Below are 22,931 nucleotides of genomic sequence, written 5' to 3'. Positions count from 1 at the left end.
CCCCACATAGCATGATGTGCCATAGTTTCTGACCACACACTAATGCCACACCGCACCCAGTTCAACACCAGCATGGAGCCCTTCCACTGGCAAAGAACAAACACCCACCCTAGCCTTAATCTTACAATCGTGGAGGAGATCTCAGATCTATGTGGCCTCCTGCGATGAGCCTCAGGTGAATGTTGGAGCGAGGAGTTGACTGATCCCTGCTCCACCAATATATTCAACTGTATCTACGCCCTAAAGAAGCAGATACAGTTTGAAGGCATGTCCCACTTTAACCTACAAAGACAGCACCCTTAATCCGGGACTAACCCATTGGATGTCGGACGATTGGGAGGCATGGCCACAAGCTACACCTCTAAACATACATGCAATACCAAGGATTAGCGTGTGTTAAAGAACTATTAAACAAGCACGATTGGCTTGTTACAAAGTTAATTGAAGCTCGTTATGATTAAATTATTGACCACAAGTTTTCAAACTATTACTAAAATATCTGGTTTAATTAAAAAGGTCCAGACAGGATGAGGACTTATCGATGCAAGAGGTCTACCTATTGCATGGCTTAAACAACGGTGCTTGGTTTGTACCAAAATACACAATGGTTCATCAAGTGTGCAAAACCAGTGGTTTTTCAAGGGCAATTACCCAATTTTAATAGAATCAGACAGCACTCTAATCAATTTTTAAACTTAATGGACTCCCTCCCCTTTTAAAAGGATTGTGTATTAGGAGATGTCTATGTAATGCAAACCAGATCAAGGTCATGCAACATAAAAATAGCCAACGAAGCAACTGACCGTGAGAACAAGCATACCAGGGGTTAATCGAGAACGGTCGAGCCCACACATTATGTACCGCCCGTATATAAGGTTTCCTATAACCACAGGACCTACGCAGCTAAAGATAACGCTGACGTCAGAGACCAGGATTTGAACCCATTGACTCATAAGTATCTGCCTGCAGAGACATTAATCTCAAAGTGGGTAGAAGGTATCTCTATACTATGGTCACACATGAAAAACACTACTCATGGGGTGTTTTGTACATTATTATAATATAGTCGATCACCCTAGTGTGTGCACACCTCACTAGTTCTGTATCAGGCGTACACTCAACATGGTGTTGTAGGAGACCATTATCTCCAATTATATAGCCTTACCTCTACATAACTGGAGCATATGAAAGGGGTACTTTCAAGTTTGAGAGTTATCTATCCAAAAAGGATACGATGGGGTGGGGGGGGGTTAATTTCCAATTATTGGGAGCATGACTATCGATCCCAAGAACAAGTGCTCCCCGGCTGAACAGAGGTAAACTATCGCTCCATTCATTCTTAATGGCAGTGAAGCAGGTTGCACCATTAATATTACATACCATACACCTTCACATATCCTCCAAATATATAGAATTTGGAGGTAAAATACAAAAGGTACATTCAGAAAAGCCAGTTTTGGCCTATTAATAAGCGGCATACACGCAAAAGATGGGAGAAGAATCTTTCTGTACCCATAAAACAGCCAACTTGTCGGCAGCACATAATCTCTTTACATGGGGTGATGTGCTACCGATAATGAGAATTTTTATGCAGATCCGATTACCTGACAAACGGGAGCTTTGGCCCTTTATCAGGTATACGCTGGCATGTTTACACTGAGAGATAGTCAGGAACGAGTATTCATACGAGTGCTTATTCAACAATTGTTGGCCCCTATAAATGCACTTTAAAGGGGTATTTCCATTTCCAAGAGCCCATCCCAATATGTAGTAGGTGTAATAATATTAGCAAATACCTCCAAATAGAATATTTTTTCTGATTCAATATGTCTCTTTCCTCATGCGCAGGCATTGCAGGACCTTTGGTATCCATGGTTATGACCACTGATATAGTGGCAGTTAGCTAGCTAGTAGTCGTAACCATGGACACTCAAGGTCCTGCAATGCCTACGCATGAGGAAAGAGACATAGCGAGTCAGAAAAAATACATTACATTTGTAATTGGAGAAACCACCACAATCTTTGAGATGGGAATAACCCTTTAAAAGGAAAGTTTCCACATACACAACAGCTTTTCCTGTGCAGAGAATGTGCAGCATTATTATCGTACCAGCCAAGTGAATGAGGGGTTAGAAGACCTCATCCAAAACAGCAGGAGGGAAGCAAACAAAAAGGAATAAGAATAGATCAGAAAATCAAACTGTCCCCAAAATGATAACAACTACTGCTTGTACTGCAGAAGGGAGTTTAGCTCTTGGAAGCAAAGAAGGAAAAGATCTAAAGCGAAGATGCGGCCCAATGGGCCCACAAAAACCTTGAGTCGGCCCCTGGGAACCAGTGATGGCGCTGTGATATGGCAATGTTATGTGAACACTATATAGCACTACTAGAAACTGAACCGCATGATCTGGTGAAATAACACCTGGATTTTCTCTTCGGAACAAAAAAAACAGTGCTTTTCTGAGCGTGGTAAATAAGTAATATGACCATTAATAGAAAAGCCCCTCACCTGCTAAGGTTGTACAGGTAGGGCACAACTTCATATACGAGAAACAAATGGCTGCAGCCAACCTGTTTGCATGGTAAAATCCTCCAAGGAAAATTCCGTCAGGGCGTGGCTAGGGTAATTAAAAAATGTATTAAAACCACAACACGTTTCGACTGCATCCAGTTTTCCTCCACCTGAATAAGGCTGGATACAAATGAAACGCGTTTTTTTTTTTGTTGTTGTTGTTTTTAAATAAATTCTCTCATCATTCTAGGCAATTCATCCACTTTTCTTTGAGAGCGCTAGTCACCGGGATCTTCTTACCCTAATGATTTGGTGAAAAGCAAGTCGTTTGAAATGGCATTGTTAATTACTCTGTATAGCACAGTTTGGGAAAGGTTTGCCAGTAATGTTTAGGCAGGGTGTCAATTTTTTTTTTTTAATGAATTGATTGGTATTTCTAGATTTTGACTAAATTTATATGCTGGACTTGGTGGGTGGAGAATCCTCCAATAGATTAAATAAAATCTCAAACCACATACTAGGGCATGTTTTAGAAGGCAGCTCCAAGACCTGATCCTAGAAATAGATCTGTCTTCACTTCATATTTGGTTGATCATGTTTTGCATCGGTTTATCAGTCATGACAAACCATTATAACCAAGGATATCCAAGGTGGAGAGGACGAGTTCTCATTTTGACCCATAAAAAAAAAAGCCTATATGTAGATGACTTTAAACCCAAGAAGAAAAATCTGCATCAAGTCGCCAATATATTTATTATCTTACATGCTGCAGATGACACCCAGTTTCTACTCTATGCATTTTTAATGTGGAAACCATGGAAAGTCTGGCACGTCCAAATGTGACCTGAAGGTGGTCAGACACAACACAATTTTAAAAAGTTGATACAAGAACATTACACACCACGCTGGGCTTGAATATCAGTTAACTAATTCTTGCTCTTGTCACAGGAGAAACAGGTGGACATCTCCTTGACCATGGAAGATGCGAGACATTTCACAAGATATTGAAGATATCCACACATCAGATCAGTTGGAATTCCAACCTTCTAAGGAATCGCAACTAGACTTTACCTGGAGAACACCAAACTCAAAAGGAGCCTGGTGAAAAGTGCTCGGTAATTTGAGTAAAATGGCTTTGCCTGCCCATAGGATGAAATCATTGTGCCCACCTACTCTTGTTTTAGTCAGGGATTCCCCGAGACAGAACCAAGGAACCGTGGTTGAAAAACATACACCGGAGATAGTGAATTTGGTAGGAAGGTGCTCACTTTGACCCAGCACTGACACTAATCTATGAAGCTGAGCCTGATATTATATGAAGCGTTTAGAAACCTGTAAAAGCAAAACTCACAATCCTTTGCAAAAAAAGTTTCGTTTCCAGATACTAGAAAATATGAATTAAGGTAATCAATCAGCACTTGTATTTATACAAACATGGTCCGGATATGTAGTGTTTTCCAGTTCGCCACAACTAGCAGTGAATGGGTTACTAGTAACCCTACTGTTGTGACGGGTTGAAGAACAGACCGGCATTTTATTCATTTTTGGAATTGTTTGCCGGCAGCTTCTGTATATCTGTTTGGGATTCCTGAGCTGAACTCCTTGCGCACATAGGGGGGCTGGCAATGACCAATGAGATGTGAGGTCTTCGCTGTCAATGGTCCAAGGAATTTTTTCTAGACCACTGCCAGGATAGTCACTGGGGTCCACTCCCTGTCTAGCAATATACATAGTCATAGTGTAACCAAGAGCACCCATATATAGTAATATTAACATTTTTCCATACTGTGCCGGAGAGGTTAAGTGCCTGCAGACAATCACCGAGCAGGCCAAAAGGATCAGAAATATAGATTGGGTTACTTGTACAAATTTCACCTCCACTCAGACGCACCTCCCAATAGGTTTGTGTCTCGCCAAAGTCATAAGTTATTGGATTCAGTAACACACATTCAGCTGAAGTGTATTGTGGCGCAGGGACCCGCAGGCTCCTTGCGCTGCAATACAAGCTATGGCCAGAGGCCGACAGCAGACGTCAGTTTGCCCGTGACAGCACTCTGAATTCAGCAAACAGCTCCTGCACCAGCTAGAGAGGACGGGCCTGTTGCGGGGTAATGGGGGGCATTGCTGGAAATTGCCCAAGATGGAGGAAATTATACCAGGAAGGGGCCTCATTACAGGGAACTGCAAGGATAAGGGGAGGGGGGCATGAACACATGCCTTTATAGGATCTAGAAGGCTATAAGGGCCCATACATCTGACCAACATGCAGGTGGGTACCCAGGTCCAAATTTTGCTCCGGGGCCCATCGGACTCTAATCATATCACTGGTTGATACTCAGCTGTATGCTACTCCTTTTTCATTGAAACTGCTCCCACTTCAGGCATGTGCAGAAGTTGAGTATTTAGTGCAGAAATATGCACCAAAAACGTTATAATCTCTTGGCAAGATAACCACTGTCAAGAATGCATGCTTTTTTCACCATTCATTTGAATGAGTGAAAAATGTTGCAAAAAACACTAAAAGAATTGACAGGCTGCAGATTTAAAAAAAAATAAAAATAAAAAGCAGCAGGTGCGTGAGATTTCAGAAATCATTCTTTTTGCTGGTACTGTAAACTGCAGCATTTTTTAGTGCAAATACTTAGAGTGTGCACATATCCTTACTCCAAAAATCCTGCTTTTGTGATACATTTGACATCCTGACAAAAGCAGGGTGTGGTTGGATATGACTCCAACATGGTTATATCAGTTTTGAACACAACATAAGCCAGACTAATAAATTAGTAGTTTAGCCTACGTGGGGAGGGAGGGCGACTCACATCACACACAAGGGGTCAGATTCAAAAGAAAGTAGTTTCAGTAAATGAGGTTATATTGCTCACTATTTGCCCAATGTTGCAAGAGTACAATTGTAGAAGATATTTAGAGAAGTACCATAAAACAAATTTGCCCGTAAGTGGCCTGACAATTAACATTTTTCTTTTGTCAAAGGGACTCAAACTTGGTAGTAGGTTTATAGGCATGTTGACGCTTTAAGATTTACCAAGGCCTAAAGGCTGTGTGCGCACGTTCAGTATTTGATTGCAGACATTTCTGCACCTCTTGGAAGCAAAACTGCTGCAGAAAAAAAAAGGTGCGTTTTTGTACAGCAATGAATGCTTTTTGGAGCTAAATAAAGATATTTGAAAAAAAAACAAACAAACGTGGGATACAGTTTTAACCCTTGGATTACCGTCGGACCTGGGGTGAGTATATTGGTTAATTTAAATGATTAAAGAATGTTTCTGTTGTATTTCAAATAAAGTGTTTTATTCTCTGTGTGTTTACTAAACCTGTAAGTAAAGAGTTTAAATAATGAGGGTGTCTGGTTGACACCTCTTCATCACTAAGCAAAGGGCTTGGTCCTAATTCCCATTCATATCATTTCTGGGGCAGCTGAGAGCTGCTATTTTTAGCCTAGGAAGAGGCAATTAGGCAACATGTTCCCTGGCTATTAATAACAGCTGACAGCTGTTTGGTTAGCCACTACATCCCCAGGATCAGCAACCAGCAGCGCTTTGGAAGTAGTGTATTTTCGTTGCATCCAAAACGCTGTGTTCTAATGCCGCACTTGTTTTGTCAGTACATGCGGATCCACTGCATGTAATGACATTTCAATCGGTCAAAACCTGCAGCGGAGACTAGAGTCTCTGCTACAGAAAGTGACATGCTGCGGGTGAGTTTTGGTACGTGTCCCTGATCAGGAAATGATGGGGGTTTAACGCTGCGGATTTATGCAGCGTCAAACCCGCAGCGGCCAGATGTCACAGCACAGTGGATGGGACTTCTAGGAATCCCATGTCCACTACGCGTGTATGTCAGGCTGCAGACATCGACATGTGCTGCGTCTTTCAGGACTGCAACATGTGAAATTCACTTGCGGAGTCGCTAGTCTCCGCAACAGAAATTTGACCACTAGAATATATTCTATGCCGTAAATCAGTGAACACATGCAGATTTACCTTCATTTAATAGAAAGCAGCAAAAAAAAAAAAAAAAAAAGAGGGCGTGGACTCATGTGTAATTTTCATAACCAGAAGAGGGAAAGCCAACCACTCGGGGCTGACATTACTAGCTGGGGAAGGTGCCTGTGACAAAACAAATTCTAATCTTAATCAGCCAGACGTCTGGATTTGTTAAGCCAAGAGAAATACATTCACAAGTCAACACCATCACAATAGTGTATGTGTTTTTCTTTGGCTGGTCAAGAAGGTCATACTATTATGTGTATAAACCTGAATGTTGACTTCTCTAGGTTTGGAAACAATAATGTTTGTTAATATGCTAATTACATATTGTACTAAAGCCAGCTAATTGTTCATTTAAAGAGCCCCCTGCTACACCAACTATGTAAATGGATTAAATGCACAAACAATGAGACCTGAGCCCTGTGGAATAATATCATCCGTAATCCTTAACCTGTGGATGTGTACTTGAAAGGACGTTTGCAACTATTTAAGAGACATATGCAGGGAGAGGGAGAGAATATCAAAAGATCAGTCAGACTCTTCAGGACATCAGCATGGTAACATAGCTTCATCCAAAGAGACACAGATTTGGATTCTGCATAATTCTGGCCTAAGAGTACACGGCCCTGACTGAAAGGATACATATCTGCTCCATTGACCATCAGTGAACCCATGGATACATTTAGGGAAATCAGGTTGGGATGATGAAGTCACCTGGCCCCATGGATATGTTGTTTGGGGTTGCCAGGTGGGACCTGCCGGTCATCTAGCCCCATTGGAAACTCACGGAGAGGCCAGGGTTGGACTCTCAAGTCTCCTGGCCTTGTACCTCAATGGACGGTCAGCTTCCTAAGCTTGCTGCTACCTCCTCACCAAAAGCGGGGGGCACTGGTTGAGGTAGTTGGCCCTGGAAGTCCCAAAGTCGCAGTTCTTCTATTCCCAGGCGGGCCAGCGGAAGGGTAAGACTGTAATTGTGCACTGTCTTGGGTATTTGCTGGGACTGTTCTATGTGTTTGTCCGTTTGGTGGTTCAATCAAGTATTGCCACACTGTTTTACCCTCACCATGTGTTATCCGAGTGGTATCATGCCCACGGGTCTTCAGAGGGCGATTAGCCAAAAATGTTCCCTGGCTATTAATAAACAGCCCACAACTGTTTTCTTAGCCTTTACTGGTTACAGGGGGACCCGAGAAAAAAAAATTTACTTTGGGTCCCCCTATAAAATATAACCAGCAAAGGCTAGGCAGACAGCTGCGGCCTGATATGAATAGTCAGGGAAGGGGCCATGGATCCTGGCTTCCGCCAAGACTAATAATATCAGCTCTCAGCGGCCCCAGAACTGGCACATCCATAAGATGCGCCAATTATGGGCTTAGCCTCCGCTCTTCCCACTTGCCCTGGTGTGGAGGCAAGTGGGGTAATAGGGTTGGGGGTTCATGTCAGCCTTGTATTGGCAGCTGACATGAAGCCCAAGTTAGTAATGGAGGGCATTTATAAGATACCCCATTACTAACCCGATAGTAACATTTTTTAAATAAAAAATACTTTATTCTGGCAGGGTCTTTATTTTAAAATAAAAGAACCCACGGTTTTAATCATCTATTTAAGAATAAAAAACACTGTATATTCACCTAACGCCCATTCCGCTAAAGCCATTGTCACCTGTAAGAAACCAAAAATAAAAAAACATATCCCTCACCTGACCGCCATGATGACATAATCCAGTGTCCCATGAAGATCTGAGTCACTTCTACAGCAGTCACCAGCAATCACTGGTGTGACTGTTGCAGTGGACAGCAATGTATACACTGACTGGAGTGTAATCACTCCTGTCAGTGTATAGCACTGAGCTGCAGAGACTGAGGTCACTGGAGTTCAATCAGCTGACGAGCTGAGGGGACCTCACTTACGGCACAGTGTGAGAATTTTCTCATGCAGCACCGCTGACGTAAACTAGGTCACCAGAGCTCTCAGCTGATGAACTCAAGTGACCTCACACCCGGCAGCTCAGCACTATACACTGCCAGGAGCAAACGTGCTCCTGTCCATGTATACAGTGCTGCCGGATGATTGGATCGCCGTGAGACACTCGTGATGACGGAGGCGAGTATAAAGTTGAGGAAACTACTTCTCACCTCAGCAGCACCTGCTCCCGCTATTAGCGGGCAAGTCTTTGTGCTTTTTTTTGCCGCGTTTTTTGACTCATTGACTTGAATTGAGTCAGTCAAGAACCGGCAGCAAATCCGCAAAATTTTTTTATAACTGCGCTTTTGCTGCAGATTTGACTGACTCAACTGAAGTCAATGGGTGAAAAACGCTGGAGAAACGCAGAGAATTGACTGAAGATTTAAACGCAATGACAATCCTGACAGGAAAATTCCTAATGCACTTCAGGATTGTCATAGCTTTAGCTGGCACATAGATTCCATAGCATTTTTGGCCCATTTCAGTGCTGAAAAAACATTGTGAAAACACAGTGTGCACATTGCCCAAGCATCATACATACAATGATGTGCACTTTGCTACCAAATCCTGTATAGATATCTCCACCCCGTAACACACTTGAGGAGCTAATACCTCCAGATCTTGCTGACTAATCACATGGCCACACTCATCCAGTGTGTCTCCTGGTCCCCCTGATTGTAGCAGGACCGGGCAAACACCTAAGAATGGTGCAATTCTGATTCTCTCTCAAACCCCCCCCCCCACCACCACCACAGATCTCGGGGAAAGATGAGTATTGGGAAATTGTATTTCAACTGCTTGATCCCTTTAGTCTCGGAGAGATAAATACCTGTCAGAAGTTCTGGCATCAGCTTATCACACCCCCCTCCCCCCATATAATCGCATATCTAATTTTGACAGAATGTCCTTCAAAAAACTTATTGGGAGAAACACATCGGACAGCTTGGTTTCATTTCATTCATTTTTTCCTATACTTCATGGTACCACCTCATGCAACCGTAGAAATAACTTGCATCCCCCCCCCAACTCCCATTTAGGTATCCCAAATGCCACGGATTCATTGAAGAGCGGGAGGGAGGGGGGGGAGAGACAAAGGTTAGCAAAAACAGTTTGTGTCCCTAAGGCCATGTTCACACGTTCAGCATTTGTAAACCAAAACCAGAAGTGGTTAGGATATGCAGAAGAGGTGCAAGTACTTCCATTATACTTTCTCCTCCCTTCCCCTAATTGTGACTTACAAATACTGATGTAAAACCCTGAACGTGGCCTTAGTATTTCAAGTCATCAAAACCTGTCCCCACAGATGCTTTTTTTCCCTCCCCGAGACAGATTGGGATTCCTCAATGGACTATACGGGCTCAGATGTCATTAGAGGAAACCACGCGAGCCTTGTACAGATCTACAACCCTTTGATCATAGCATTCTAGAGGGTCAAACAGTGAAGTTCATAAATTTTAAGAATGGTTTTAGTTGCCCAAGCATCTTAGACACCAGTCAACTGAACGCTTGTTCACCCAACTCCCCCATACACATGCAACTCCTGTTCGGTTTGGTTTACATGTGTTTTCAATAGGAAAAAAAGTGCAGTAGGCCACAGTGAGGCACATTGGGGGGTGGGCGGGGGGGGTGGTCGGAAGACTCATCTCCCATAGGAAGAAAAAGAAGTTCAACTTGCCCGATCCTTCTCTACCTCCCCAAACTTCATCTGTTGGAGACAAGTAGGGAGATCCTGATAGGATTAACTTGGGTAGGACTGGTTATTTTATAAGGGGCGACTATAGACTGACACTACTTCTGAAAACATCAGATATTAAAAGTCCCCCAGACACAAGCCGACAGCGGAGCATTCATTTGGCCATCTGTCATCTCTCCTGAATGCCTCATATCCATGAATGTTCAAAGTGGCTAAACGTTCATGTGTTTCCAAAAGGGAGAGCAGAGAAAGCCGCTGCCAAATGGCTGCTCATCTCCTGAAGAACAAAACGGGTTGATTACCAAAATGCAAGTTTGCCAACTTTTATCCTCCCAGACATCTCTCAGGAGGAAAGGCACGTGGCCACCATACACACAAGACTGTTGTCCAAGATCATCTCGCCAGTATTGGCAGTTTCAACCGACTTTAATCATGTGTACGGGGGCATGAAGCCCTCATGCAATAATATATTTATTACTGGTGTACCCATATTAGGTTCAAACAAAAGTAACGTGTAACTTCTTAAAACAAACAAGAAATTATATAAAAGACATTTCTAGAATAAAACTTCTTTACAATCGAGAAGTTCATGGTTGTGAAACGCGCAAACTGAAAGCCATGACGTAGTTGACTGTGTAATTACACAACCTCTGAAACCATAGTCAATATTAAGAGCATGAGTGCTATAAGATTGTATAACAGCACTATGCCGATGTTTTAAAAAGGCATTAGCCGAGTATTGTATAGCTCCGTTTACATAACTAAATGGGCTTATCATCTAGAGTATGGTCATTATAAGAGGTCCAATGTGTTGCCATTATGTAGGTACTATGATTGTATTTGGACAGTGCTCCAGTCTTAATTGCCACGAGCATGGTGGGGAAAGCAACCACTTTTTGTAGTCAAGGCACCTTAAGGCAATGTGCACATGGTGAGCATTTGGCACATTTTTTTAACTCAGTATTTGTAAGCCAAAACCAGGAAGGTGGGGGGGGGGGAGAAATGCAGAAGCGGTGCATATTTCTATTATGCTTTTACTCTAATCGTTCCACTCCTGGTTTTAACTTAAACATACTGATGTAAAAAAAAAAAAAAATACCACCACCCCTCAAATACTCAACGTATGCACCACATGGCCCAAAGGTCCCCTCCTACCTAGACCCATGTCAAAACCTCCAAAATACGTGTTTTGGAAATAAGGCAATAGAAGGATCCAGCCTGCTGGATTTTCACCTTTTTGTTCAGCTCCAACACGAGTCAGAGGAGTCTGGAGGACAGAGGAGTTTGGCAGTGGTTCTCTTATAGAATACAAGAGCATTGGCCAAGTCAAATGTTCCCTTGTATGGAGGAAGGGGTGGGTAGATAGCTGGCAGATTATTGTTCAAACAAACACCCAATTAGTTTGTATGGAGCTCCCCTAAGTTCTCATTTGACCTTTCTGTGCACATGTGCTGGAGCAGTGGTGTGAGCTTGGCTCCATCTCAACCAGCATCCGTGTCCAGACACTGGTCTTGTCTGATGGCCCACTTGGGACGATGCATCAGAGCATATCACTCACATCAGTTGCATCCAGTATTATTCTTAAATGTGAAAGGAGCGATACGAGTAAGTTAACATGGTTCCTGCACTACACAGGACACCTGCTGATTATTTGGGCTCATCAGGAGGCCCATGTAGAGCAGAGGGGATCATGCCTGTGCGATGCAACGTCATCTACTGAGAGTGCAGGGATCATGCATGCACAATCCTACATCTTCAGTACGGTCTATATACTGACATTACGTATACTCTGTGGTATAGTTAGGGCGGTATATGGACAGTCACCAGACTGACATCATAGCCCACAGGACGAAATTATAATTAACTTTATTTAAAAAAAAATAAAAAAAGTTCCATCTAACTTGGACAACCCTTGAAGGTTGGAGTTTGTGCAGGCCAGGCACAGACTGAACGTTATCGGGCATCAGTACGGGTTAATGCTGTACTCTGGAGTCATGGTGACTCAGTATCTGGTGCTGACTAGTAATCATTAACCAGTCCAGAGCTTATCTCAGGCCGCAGGTCAACGAATACAGGCTGACTGAACAATATGTTTTTTCTCAAGAAACATGTCCATTGTACAAACAGAACATCCCTGAAGAGGAGATACTACTTCAGCTTGAGGACCCCATACAAGATAGATCTGTATGGCTGACAGCCATCTCTGCTGACTTTGCCATATACAGTAGTGCTGGGCCGGGTGCTCCTCAAGAACAAAATTTATCAGCCATTTGAAAGCCAACAGTCCAGATCCTTCTCTTCACAGACATTATCAGTCGGGAGATACCGCACAAATTAGACTGTCGGCTGATCCTCCGACTTTAGTTTAACATGTATGGGGGGGGGCGGTGCGCCCTTTCCTTTCAGAAAGCTACTTCAGTTACATAACCTAAAATCTTGGGTGCTTTACTGTAGTAAAGAGTTCCCTTAGATTGATGGATTGAAGAGAGTCAGACGCCCATATAACTCAGACAAGGATCGCAACGCACTGCTCGGACTGGTGCATAGAAATACATGCCATCACACTTGGGTTGGGAGAGCCGACGGCCAGTCTGAGTTTTGCGTTGCGATCCTTGCCCGAGTTACATGGCAGTCTGACTCATCCCTTAAAAAGGTTACAAATTCCAGTTGGAATTTTCTTCTGCTGTAAACAAAAATATATACATATCCATCCACCAGTAGGGCCTCATTTATACGTTTAGGTGTTTCATGGATACAACAGGTAACCATTACTATAATTTATGATGCTATTCTCATGTCGGGTTTTTTCTCGGCAGCACGAATGAAAAACGGCCAATACAATACAGGTCCATGAGTCAGTGAAAGGCACATGGATGCCACCTGTTTACCATTGCAAAGGATTGGACAAACCACGTAAATGTATCAGTCCTTGAAAAACACGGATAAAAACGGACACTGATCCAAAACACTGATGACCCCGGTACCATTTTTCACATACGTTTTCAAACACGGACGTGTGACTGAGGCCTTAGATTGGTTTCACATCAAGTTACATGGTTCATGTACAAACTGCGATTTAAAGAACGCCCGGTACAGAAAACCCTGACCGTTCTAGACTATGAAACTTGAGAGGTGCTAAACCAGCCTTGGCCCCAAACACACACATTAGACAACTTATGACGGCCGAAACCACCGATAACGACAGGTTCAGCTGACAGTCTAATGTGTATGGGAGCGCCGGCCAAATGACGGTCAGGAGTGAAAAACGTGTATTTACAGTGCCAGCAATTTGACGAGAGGTCACCAGATTTTAACCATGCACTGAAGAGGAAAAAAAGTTTACAGTATAAGCAAAATAAATGAGATTTCTGAAAACTCCTACTACTCATTTTTCCCCTTGCAGATTTGAACCGAAAAGGTTTTTTTTTCAAAAATTAAGAAAACTTGATATCCAAGGGGTTTGCTTGGGATTCACTTTGTTGATGGTTAATCAGCTGTTATATGAAGAGGTGGCAGAGGCACCAGGAAACCGCCATGCCAAGTCACCCATATGAGCTCAGTCAAGCAGGAACCGAAGTGGCACAACACTTTTCTGGCATTCATGACACTTTGTTCTAGCCAGTTTTTTATGCCACATGATTTGCTAACAAGACAGCCCCTTTCAGAACATCAAAATAAAGAATGTAGGAAAAATTTATAAAAACTAAAAAGATTATATATATATATATATATATATATATATATATATAAGAAAAAAAAAAAAAAGAGGACATTAACTATAGCAAACAAATAGATTGCAACACTTTTCTTTTTCTCCAGACCCTTCATCCAAAGAAGAAAAAAATGCCAACACCCCATGAACATGCGAAGAGCACCGCAGACTAAATGTTTCATCATTGACAAATGGCCGTCTGAATGAGGCCCAAGAGATAAACATATTAAGTGCAACAAAGACAAGAATTTCTGCTAACACCCGTATACTTTTGCTTTCATTGGGCCACTATTCAGTTTCTAAATATATTCTGTATCTTGAAGATCACCACCATATACAGGGACTCAGTCTAAAGGGGGTAGGGGTCACTGAAGATCCTGAAAATCTTGTTCCACCGGACAAGAAAATTACATGTCCTGTGGAATGTCTATACCTGTAAGGTTAAAGAGCCATTTCCCAAAAAGAAAAATCACCCAAAATTTTTTTTATTGATTACCTCCCACCCTAATATCAGGTTTAAGGTCCCCCCCCTACCTCCCATCCCAATATCAGGTTTAAGGTCCCCCCCCCCTACATCAGGTTAAAAGGTTTCTCCCCCCTCCACTTTTTCTTTTCTTTTATTTTTTCTAAACAATGCTTTGTAATGGGTAGGAAGTTTTGCAATTTTCTTTTAGGAGAAAAATAAATAAAAATCTGACCATTTGGTCTTCTTTTTATGAAGTAGACAGACGTCTGAATGAGTCCTAAATCTGCATCAAGCTTGTGCTCCTTGGCTTGGGGGTGAAAGCAACAGGTGACCTCAAGACCGGCAGTGACCTGGGTATGGTGAGACTTCTGCTTTATGAACATTAAAAGGATTTTTATAATTTTGCACTTCAAGGATTTTAGCATTAGGAATTATGTGAATACTCTATGCCAAATTACACGTTGGCATAATGCAGGGATCTGCGAGGAAATCCTTGGACAAACATTACCTTCAGAAGTAACGGTTAGCTGTTGGTGCAGTATTTTTGGCAGGGGCTCTCAGCCTGTGTCTGCCTTGGCATGAAGGGGGTTGGACAAGGGAATAACCACTACTTGTATTTATGACACAATGAATGACCAGACAGAACCATTGTACGTGGAGTGTTTTTTTTGAGACACAGAGAGGAGTCATCTAAGATATGAGATTCTCCGCATTCCTGACAACTGTAGCTACTGAAGTACTGCATACTCGGATACGTGACACTTCAGCCTGTACGCTTTGCCCCACTTTATAACGACTGATCAAATGGCCTTATGCCCTGGTGGGCACTGCACTGACCAAAGATGAACAAACAACCTCCTGGATCAGTCCCTACCCTGAGTGACACAGCAGACAACTATGAGGCCCACCCTTCTCCTCATTGAAGGCTTCAAGCTTTTCAGAAACCAACAAGACAAGATGGTTAAAAAAAAAAATAAATAAAATAAAGATAAATAAAATTTGGGTGGATCTGGTATTTTGCATATTGGAGATATTAAGGTCTCACTCACCTTCGTTCTGCCATTGATGATATAGCTGCCGAGTTTCCCACTGCAGTGCATGATGACCTCATCTATCCTGGACATGAGGGTCCCTATGTTCTCACAGCCAGGCTCCTTTCCTTCAACCCAAGCAATCTGATCCCCCCGAATATTTTTGGAGGGTATGGTTCTCTGGCTAACAAGTTGTCCATCTCTAAACTTTCCACTTCGGTTCAATAATTCCACCTCATCCAGGACAAGGGAACCTAAAGATTCTCCTAAAAAGTGGTCTTTGACACAAATACCATAGAACATCATACAAGGGACGATATAGTCTAAGGCCATTTTTTGTGAAGATACAACCATACTGTTGTTCCATGGAGGTTTTGAACTGTGGTGGGCCTCGTTTCTGCAGTTATGATCTTGCTGAGCTGAGGTATCTGGATGTACCTCAGATTTCCATCTCTTGCCCTCCATAGGAGAGAATACAGAAGGTCCACTCTCTGCCACCATAACCCCATTCTCTACCATCCCATTCCCAGTCCATTTTCTTTTAATAGACAGTCCATCTCTTCGACCATTGATGGTCATCAACCCATCTTGGCAAGAGCTGCCACCTTCAACTTCCCGGGAAAAGCAACCATCCATCTCCCTGCTCATTACAGCACCAGTCATTACCATAGGCATCTCACCTTTCGTTAAAACACATGGTCGAATGGGTACAACAGAGCAGGTCAACAGGGGGTCTGCTTCTGCTTCAGAAGTCAAATCCTCTCCATTGGAGGTCTCCTGCAGTGGTCGATAATGGCATCTATTACCTGTATTTAACGAGTTAACAGCAGAGTGGACATCTGGTGGAGGGTGGGAAGCATTCACTGGGAGTTGCGGAAATCCTTGTACCCCCATCCTGACACCCTGCAAGGCAGATACAATTCTGGACGGACCCTGTTCTTGGTTAGATGGATTCGCTTCACTCTTTATGGACTGCCCCAGCTGATGCACTCTATCCATGTCAGTGTCAGCATGTCCCTTGCACGTAGCACACGTCCTAGCTCCATCATCATTCAGCTCCTACTGTAGGTCACAGCGCCAGTCAGCAGAGGTAGGGCACTCATTCTACAGTGCAGAGCTTCACCCACTGACTCTCCCCTTTGCACTCTGACAGCAGTGACAGCGCAGGCTGGGTACAAGAGACACAACTTTGTCCTAAAGAAGAGAGAAGAGTTATGAGTAAGCACTAACTCCCCACCCTTGCTACAGACTGCAGAACACACCAGACCATAAATGCAGCATCAGCCCCCAAGAAGACCTAAAAAAAAAGCCTCCAACATACACCTAGTCTAGTATATTTAACCCCAAAAAGAAACACTTACCCAAACAGTATCCCAGAGATCGCCTCAATGCAGCCAGCCCACCAACCCAGACCCTGCAGTGCAGTCTGGAAGGCTTGTGTCTGAGCTGGAGGAGACCACCAGACAGGGGAGAAGGTTCTCAAGTAGGCATCTCTTGGAGGCTCTGTGCCTGTCTGAGACACACTCAAGGCAAAACAGAGCAATTGTGCAAAATATACAGATCTGTCCCCTGCTCCTGTGCGCCCCACCTCACCCAAGACTGCAATATCAAGAGACCCCCCAATGGAGGGCTGTGCAATGCTGCAAGATTTTCAAGGATAATCCCTTGCTCCTGTCCTGAGGATATTCAGAGGAGCAGACCTTCCCTGCTGGAGCAGCCTGGCAGACAGGTAGCTGCTGCTTGTCTAACAGTACTGAGCTGCCCCCTCCTTCTGGACCAAGTCTCCCCCTCCATAAGGCTTTGTGTCATATACACGTGCACCATGATCATGTGACAGGGGGACCGCTGCAATGCTTAATAGTGGCCACACGAGGGAGGAGGCTGTAGTATACATTGTTACTTTTACTGTGTCATTATCACTGTTATTTATTTTGTTATTGTTGCTGCATTATTAACCCCTTCATAGCATGCATATCTTGGGGGGTGTTTTGTTATTTTTCTTTTCTCTACAATTTGTACACACAAGGGCTTAGATTCATCATCTGCAGTTTTTTGGGTTTTTTTGTTTTTGTTCCCCCCTCCTCCCCAAGTCATTTTTTTTGTCTTTTGGTATTTGCTGAAGTTTTTTTTTCTACCAAACTCATCAAAAGGGTGCACATAAAACAGGCACAAATTGGACCCTTAGTATTTGGGGATTTTTTTTTGTTGTTGTTTTCTTATTTCCTAGATTTAACAAAAAAAATAAAATAATGGAGTATTACTGTCTATATTGGTCTACTATGACTGACATGGTCCTGCTAGGGTGATTAGTTGATGGTGAACACAAGGAGATTGTGACCTTTTTTTACACTTTTTATATTCTGTGGTTTTTTTGCTTATATTAAAAAAAAAAAAAAAACTGACACGCATTTTCTTCAGAATCTTTTTTAATTTTTTTAGTGGTAGTATTTAAGTTACATCTGTGACATGCTCTTTTTGGGTGCTTCTCAGATCCTACAGAAAAGCGCATTACATATATTCATTCTGAATGGGGAGGGGGAAAAAGTGAAACTAGCCTAAGTTTATGTGCACATGGGAGTCTTTTCACTGAGTTGGGTTTTTTTTTTGGAGTGGAGACTGCAAGTTTTGAAATTTCGATACGATTTGTTCAGTTTGCGCTCTTAAAAACTTCTTGAAAAGCCTATGTTTAAAGGATTTTTTTTACATTCTTTTTGCGCAGATTCTATTTTAGTTTCAAATTTGCTTACGGCAAACTAATCATTAATTTGGATGAGAAAATTATACTATAGTGGACATTTTGCATTTAGCAAGTTAAAAAAAAAAAGTCAGTTTTTTGGTGTACTTTCTGCAAGGTTTTTTAACAAGTTTTTTTGCAATGAGAATAATCGATAAAAATTAACCAGTAAATAAAATAAGAAAAAGAAAGCCCCATGCACAAGGACACTATTCTTTCAAGCTTTTAAGACACCAAGAAATGTTTGTTGCCACGGCAGTTTTGGCTATATTCACACATTACTTTTTTTTTTTTGCAAATTAAAAGCCGCTTTGACAGTACCAGCAAAAGTTATGAGATTTCAATAATCTCATGCACGTGACTGCTTTTTTTTTCCCCTGACTGACTTGGAAAATTGCTGTTTTTTTTTGTAAACTGCAGCATGTCAATTGTTTCAACATTTTTTCATCCATAGAAAGCAATGAGTAAGTGCAAAAAACGTCACCATCAGTTTATTATTGCGATTTTTCCAAATTTAAACCAAAACATCTTTGTGTACCACACATATCACATGAGCCTGGATGTTAGTATTAGTACGGTTTAGTTACATTTGTGATGTGTGTAAAGCCCGACCAACTCCATGCTCTTAGGTAAACTATGCCTGACCAATTCAACTCTCCCCGCAATTTTTACATTTGCAATTGTGTATTTTTTCATTGACTTTTTTGTTCAGAATAGTCACTAATTTTTCAGACACAAGAAAAAACAAAAACACACTTTTTCCACTAAATAATGTGATCAAATTACTCCCCCCCCCCCAAAAAAAAAAAAATTATGGTTTCACATACATCTTGAATTGGTGGTCTAACCCCTTGCATTGCTCATGCTTGTATGGTGGGCTGAGCTTTGGGATCCTGAAGACGACAAACAACACCAACATTTTCTCTTGGGTGCAAAGAAAGCATAGCAATTGTTCATAGCAACCAGATGTCGGCTCAGTTTTCTGACGCTCTACAGAAAGTGAAGGCATAAACCAAATTGGTTGCTATGGGCAACTGCTCCACCATTTCTTTTTCTTATAAATTTGACCATTTCCAGTGGACTATAGATAGGCATTGGGCTTCCTGACTGGACGGGATTGTAGATGGCTGTCAATGTGCTGGCTTCTGGGAAAGAGGGAAGATACCGACAAGCCGTGTAGATTGGGGCCTAGGCAGCAAACTGAAGCAAAGCCTGGCTTTCTACGCCAAGCTGCTGAGGCAGGAACACAGATAAATGTAAAGCGTATATAAACCATGGTAACCAGTTTGCAGGAGCCATATTTACCCCAGTTATTGTGCATGTTCCTATGTGACCAAAAAAAAAAAAATTGTGTCAGTATCATTAGTTGGGGCTCAATGATGAACAGAAGCCATACACAACATATAATCAGCTGAATGTTCATTCAGACGACAGCCATCTCTCCCAATGCCCCCAAAACAGAAAGTAACTGCCAGGCTCCTCTGGCAGCAGCTCATCCACCACAGAAAAAAAAAAGGATTGGGCATATGATGTGTACAACGATTAGCGCTTTTACTGGTCTAATACGGCACAGTTATCCCTCATGTATAGGGATTATCTGCGTAATCCTATTGCTGTCTTGACCCCTTAGTGATGGGCACAAATTTTGACCTAAACTGTGTCCGGCTTGTGTTCTGAAGACTCAGCACCCTGTAAATTATTAAGTGGGTTCTCCCCACTACAGCGGCACCATATACATGGCCATTAAAGGGGTTGTCCAGGTCAAGTCTGTAGTTAGTGGGTGCCTACATACTTGTGAATCCTCGCTGCTTGCAGTCAGGATTCTCCGGTATTAGGAGCTGGTGGGCGCAAGTATGCAATTTTCGTACATGCGGTCACCTGCCGACTAGACATGCATTACCTCACGCTATACAAGTGAATGCAGCGAGGCCGGGCACGTCTAGTCAGAATGTGGCCGAAGTATACAAGTTGCATACTTGCGGTCACATGTCTGCCCACTCCCAGCAAATCCTGGCAGCACGCCATGAGGATTCACAAGTCTGCAGTCACAGAGAGTGACTGCAGACTTAAAGCCCAAACCTGGGCATCCCTCCACGCAGTATAATGGCCCCAACTTAACCATCTACACTGTATAGTGGCCCCCACATAAACCTTCACACTGTATAATTGCTTGCACACAGTACTACGTTCCCCACTGGTTTGGACACATTGATTTTTTTCCTGTCCCACCTTTTGTGTTACCCCCGAGATTAGCAGCTGCTGATCCTGACTCCACATTGAGAGTCTACTAAGGGTCCATTAATGAGGGAAAGTGAGTGAACTACAGCATGTCATGTCTCTGGGTTTCTCTATGACCAAATACCATGACAATGCACTTTTAACCTTTAACTGGGTCATTGAACTCTGACCTCCTAGTTGGAAAATATCAGGGCAACTTCCATCAACTCCAGGGCAGTGACCCTTCAATTTCCTCTTGATATAGACAGCAAGTCACGAGGAGGAAAACTCATCTTCCTACTACACAGACATCACAGAACATTCTCCTTCCCTTTTGCCAATATACAGATATCAGGCTACAGACTCCTGATAAAATCTGACCATTGAGAATTGCTACAAGATGGCAAACAATTTTATTTTTTTGTTATTAAAAAAGGAGAAGAACATCAGAGCATGATGTCCTATCTTTCCCCCAGCCTATTCACTTGAATGGAAAGGTTGCTCTGGAATTAAGATTAATTAGTGCATGGCCTTGTTTCTTCTTTTAGGGGAAAAAAAAAAAAAACACCCTAAACTTTCTGACTATAATGGGCTTGTGCACACATTGCGGTTTTGCCCCCCCCCCCCCCTCCAAAAAAAAGTGTATTTTGCAGTACTGGCAAAATGAATGTGACTTCTGAAATCTCATGCACATGCTGCCTATTTTTTCCTTGCAGATTTGAAGCAGTTTCAAATCGGCAGCGTTTTTCACCCATTCATATGAATTGGAAAAACACACACACACAGACATATATTATATTATATATACACACATACACATTTTATGCAGCTGGTTTCCTGCCAACACTGCATTATTTGCAGCAGATTTCTCTGCCATAAACGAGGACTATATACACATACCCCAAGACCATGTTCACACAGAGTGGTGTTCAAAACACATGATTTCTGAAGTCTCAAAGCTTTTGCTGGTACTGCAATATGTTGAATGCAATGTTTTTACTGCCAGGGGAAAAAAAAAAATATATATATATATATATATATATAAATAATAAAAAGACACCAACACACCACAGCAATGCCAGGTCAGCAGCATAACCTACAGTTCCAAGGTCCACATTGGAATTAATGGGTAAAACCTGCATATTTGGCACAGAAATTGACATAGCTTGGATTTAGAAAAGTCAACAAAAGCAAGTTTCAGTGCAAATTCTACATAGAAAAAAAAAAGCACATGGATGAGTTTAAGGTATAACTCATCAAAGTAGATGGTTCTGTAAAACATGACAGCGGGTATCTGCGAGTCATGGGGTTAAATATATCTCACCCATAGTTAACTGACCCCCTTTTAAAATAAACACTCCACACCTTATATGTTGGATTAAATTGGCCACAGCAGCCGTTTATTAACATATAAATACAAACATTATAAACTATAACCTAAAGGGGTGGTCCTCGAAGCCCCAAACTATTTTAAACCAAGAAACCAATTGTGTCTTTATGTCTCAGGCCAGATTGCGTATTACCTCTAGCCGTTAAGCACCAGCTCAGAGGCACCAGTTCAAACAGCCTGGCCAATGAAACATGCCCCAAACCACGGGTCCTCTGATCCATTCCCCATGGGATCAACCACCCGAGACCACTGAATACTATGTAGGGGGGTCCAGAACTTCCCCAGGTCCCCCCCCCCACTGATCCAGCATTAACCATGAACACCAACTTCGAGGATCCCCCCATGCCATGAGCACAAATATTCTGACACCTCAAATATTTGTGTCCCTCCACACTCTTAAACCTTTTTCTATGCCTTCTTGAATTGCCAGGCACCACATATCCGTACCAACCGCGCTCAAGTGTACCCCATCCCTCCTCCAGAACTCCCCTTCTCCCGACTCTAATTCAAAATGGCGTATGGCCAAGGCCCCATTTCTCACTATGAAACGCGTCACCGCCCTATTTATTTTTACCCGGGCCCTATTGATTCCATCATATGATCGAGCCCCTCGCCAGATTTTCCATGGAACAATGTCTGACGAGATAACTAAAACCTTCGGAAACATTGCCCACAATCTTAGTATATCAAATTTGATATCTTTGATAAGTTCCCTACACGACCTCTTACACAGGTCATTACCACCTAAATGTAACACCAGCAAATCAGGGACCCGATCAAGCCTCACAAAGTGATGGAATTCCGCCAGGAGTTGACGCCAAACCATTCCCCGCTTTCCAATCCACCGAAGAATAGCTTCATCCTCCGAAAATCCCAACTGACGGCCGGCCGGCATCACCGCTGCTCGCAGTGCAGCTCAGAAAACAAAAGAATGGCCCATGATCCATACGAGTCGGGGACCCACATCTGTAAAGTTAAACAAAATATGACTCTGAGAAACAGTAACATCAAACCAGAACTAAAACATGCTCTTCATTATACCCAAGCCAGGTGTATGTAAGACCTAAACAGTATGGATTCCCAACGCCCAATTTTCTTAACCAACTCGTCACCCAACCCCCTCCTGGCTGCCTCAGTGGCTGCACCAATCCTGAAAGAGTGACCGCTAAAATCTTTTGGCGAGATGCCGCCAGCTTTCAGACAC

General features: G+C 42.7%; 1 protein-coding gene across 1 annotated transcript in view; it reads right to left on the bottom strand.

Annotated features, from left to right (window-relative positions):
• Positions 1 to 17,187, bottom strand: part of EGLN2 (egl-9 family hypoxia inducible factor 2) — a 28,757-nt gene extending 11,570 nt beyond the window's left edge. Inside the window, exons 1-2 of the mRNA XM_073641505.1 lie at positions 16,748 to 17,187; positions 15,405 to 16,580 (exon numbers count right to left, since the gene is read on the bottom strand). Coding sequence (XP_073497606.1) covers positions 15,405 to 16,385 — 981 coding nt within the window. The 5' untranslated portion in view covers positions 16,386 to 16,580; positions 16,748 to 17,187. The remainder of the gene's footprint in view (positions 1 to 15,404; positions 16,581 to 16,747) is intronic.
• Positions 17,188 to 22,931: the final 5,744 nt, after the last annotated feature.

Source organism: Phyllobates terribilis, unplaced genomic scaffold (assembly GCF_046119375.1).
Source record: "Phyllobates terribilis strain yellow unplaced genomic scaffold, ASM4611937v1 Scaffold_7__3_contigs__length_470593459, whole genome shotgun sequence".
NCBI lineage: Eukaryota > Metazoa > Chordata > Amphibia > Anura > Dendrobatidae > Phyllobates > Phyllobates terribilis.
Note: the sequence above shows the minus strand (reverse complement) of the source record. Positions and strands in the feature narration are given on the sequence as shown.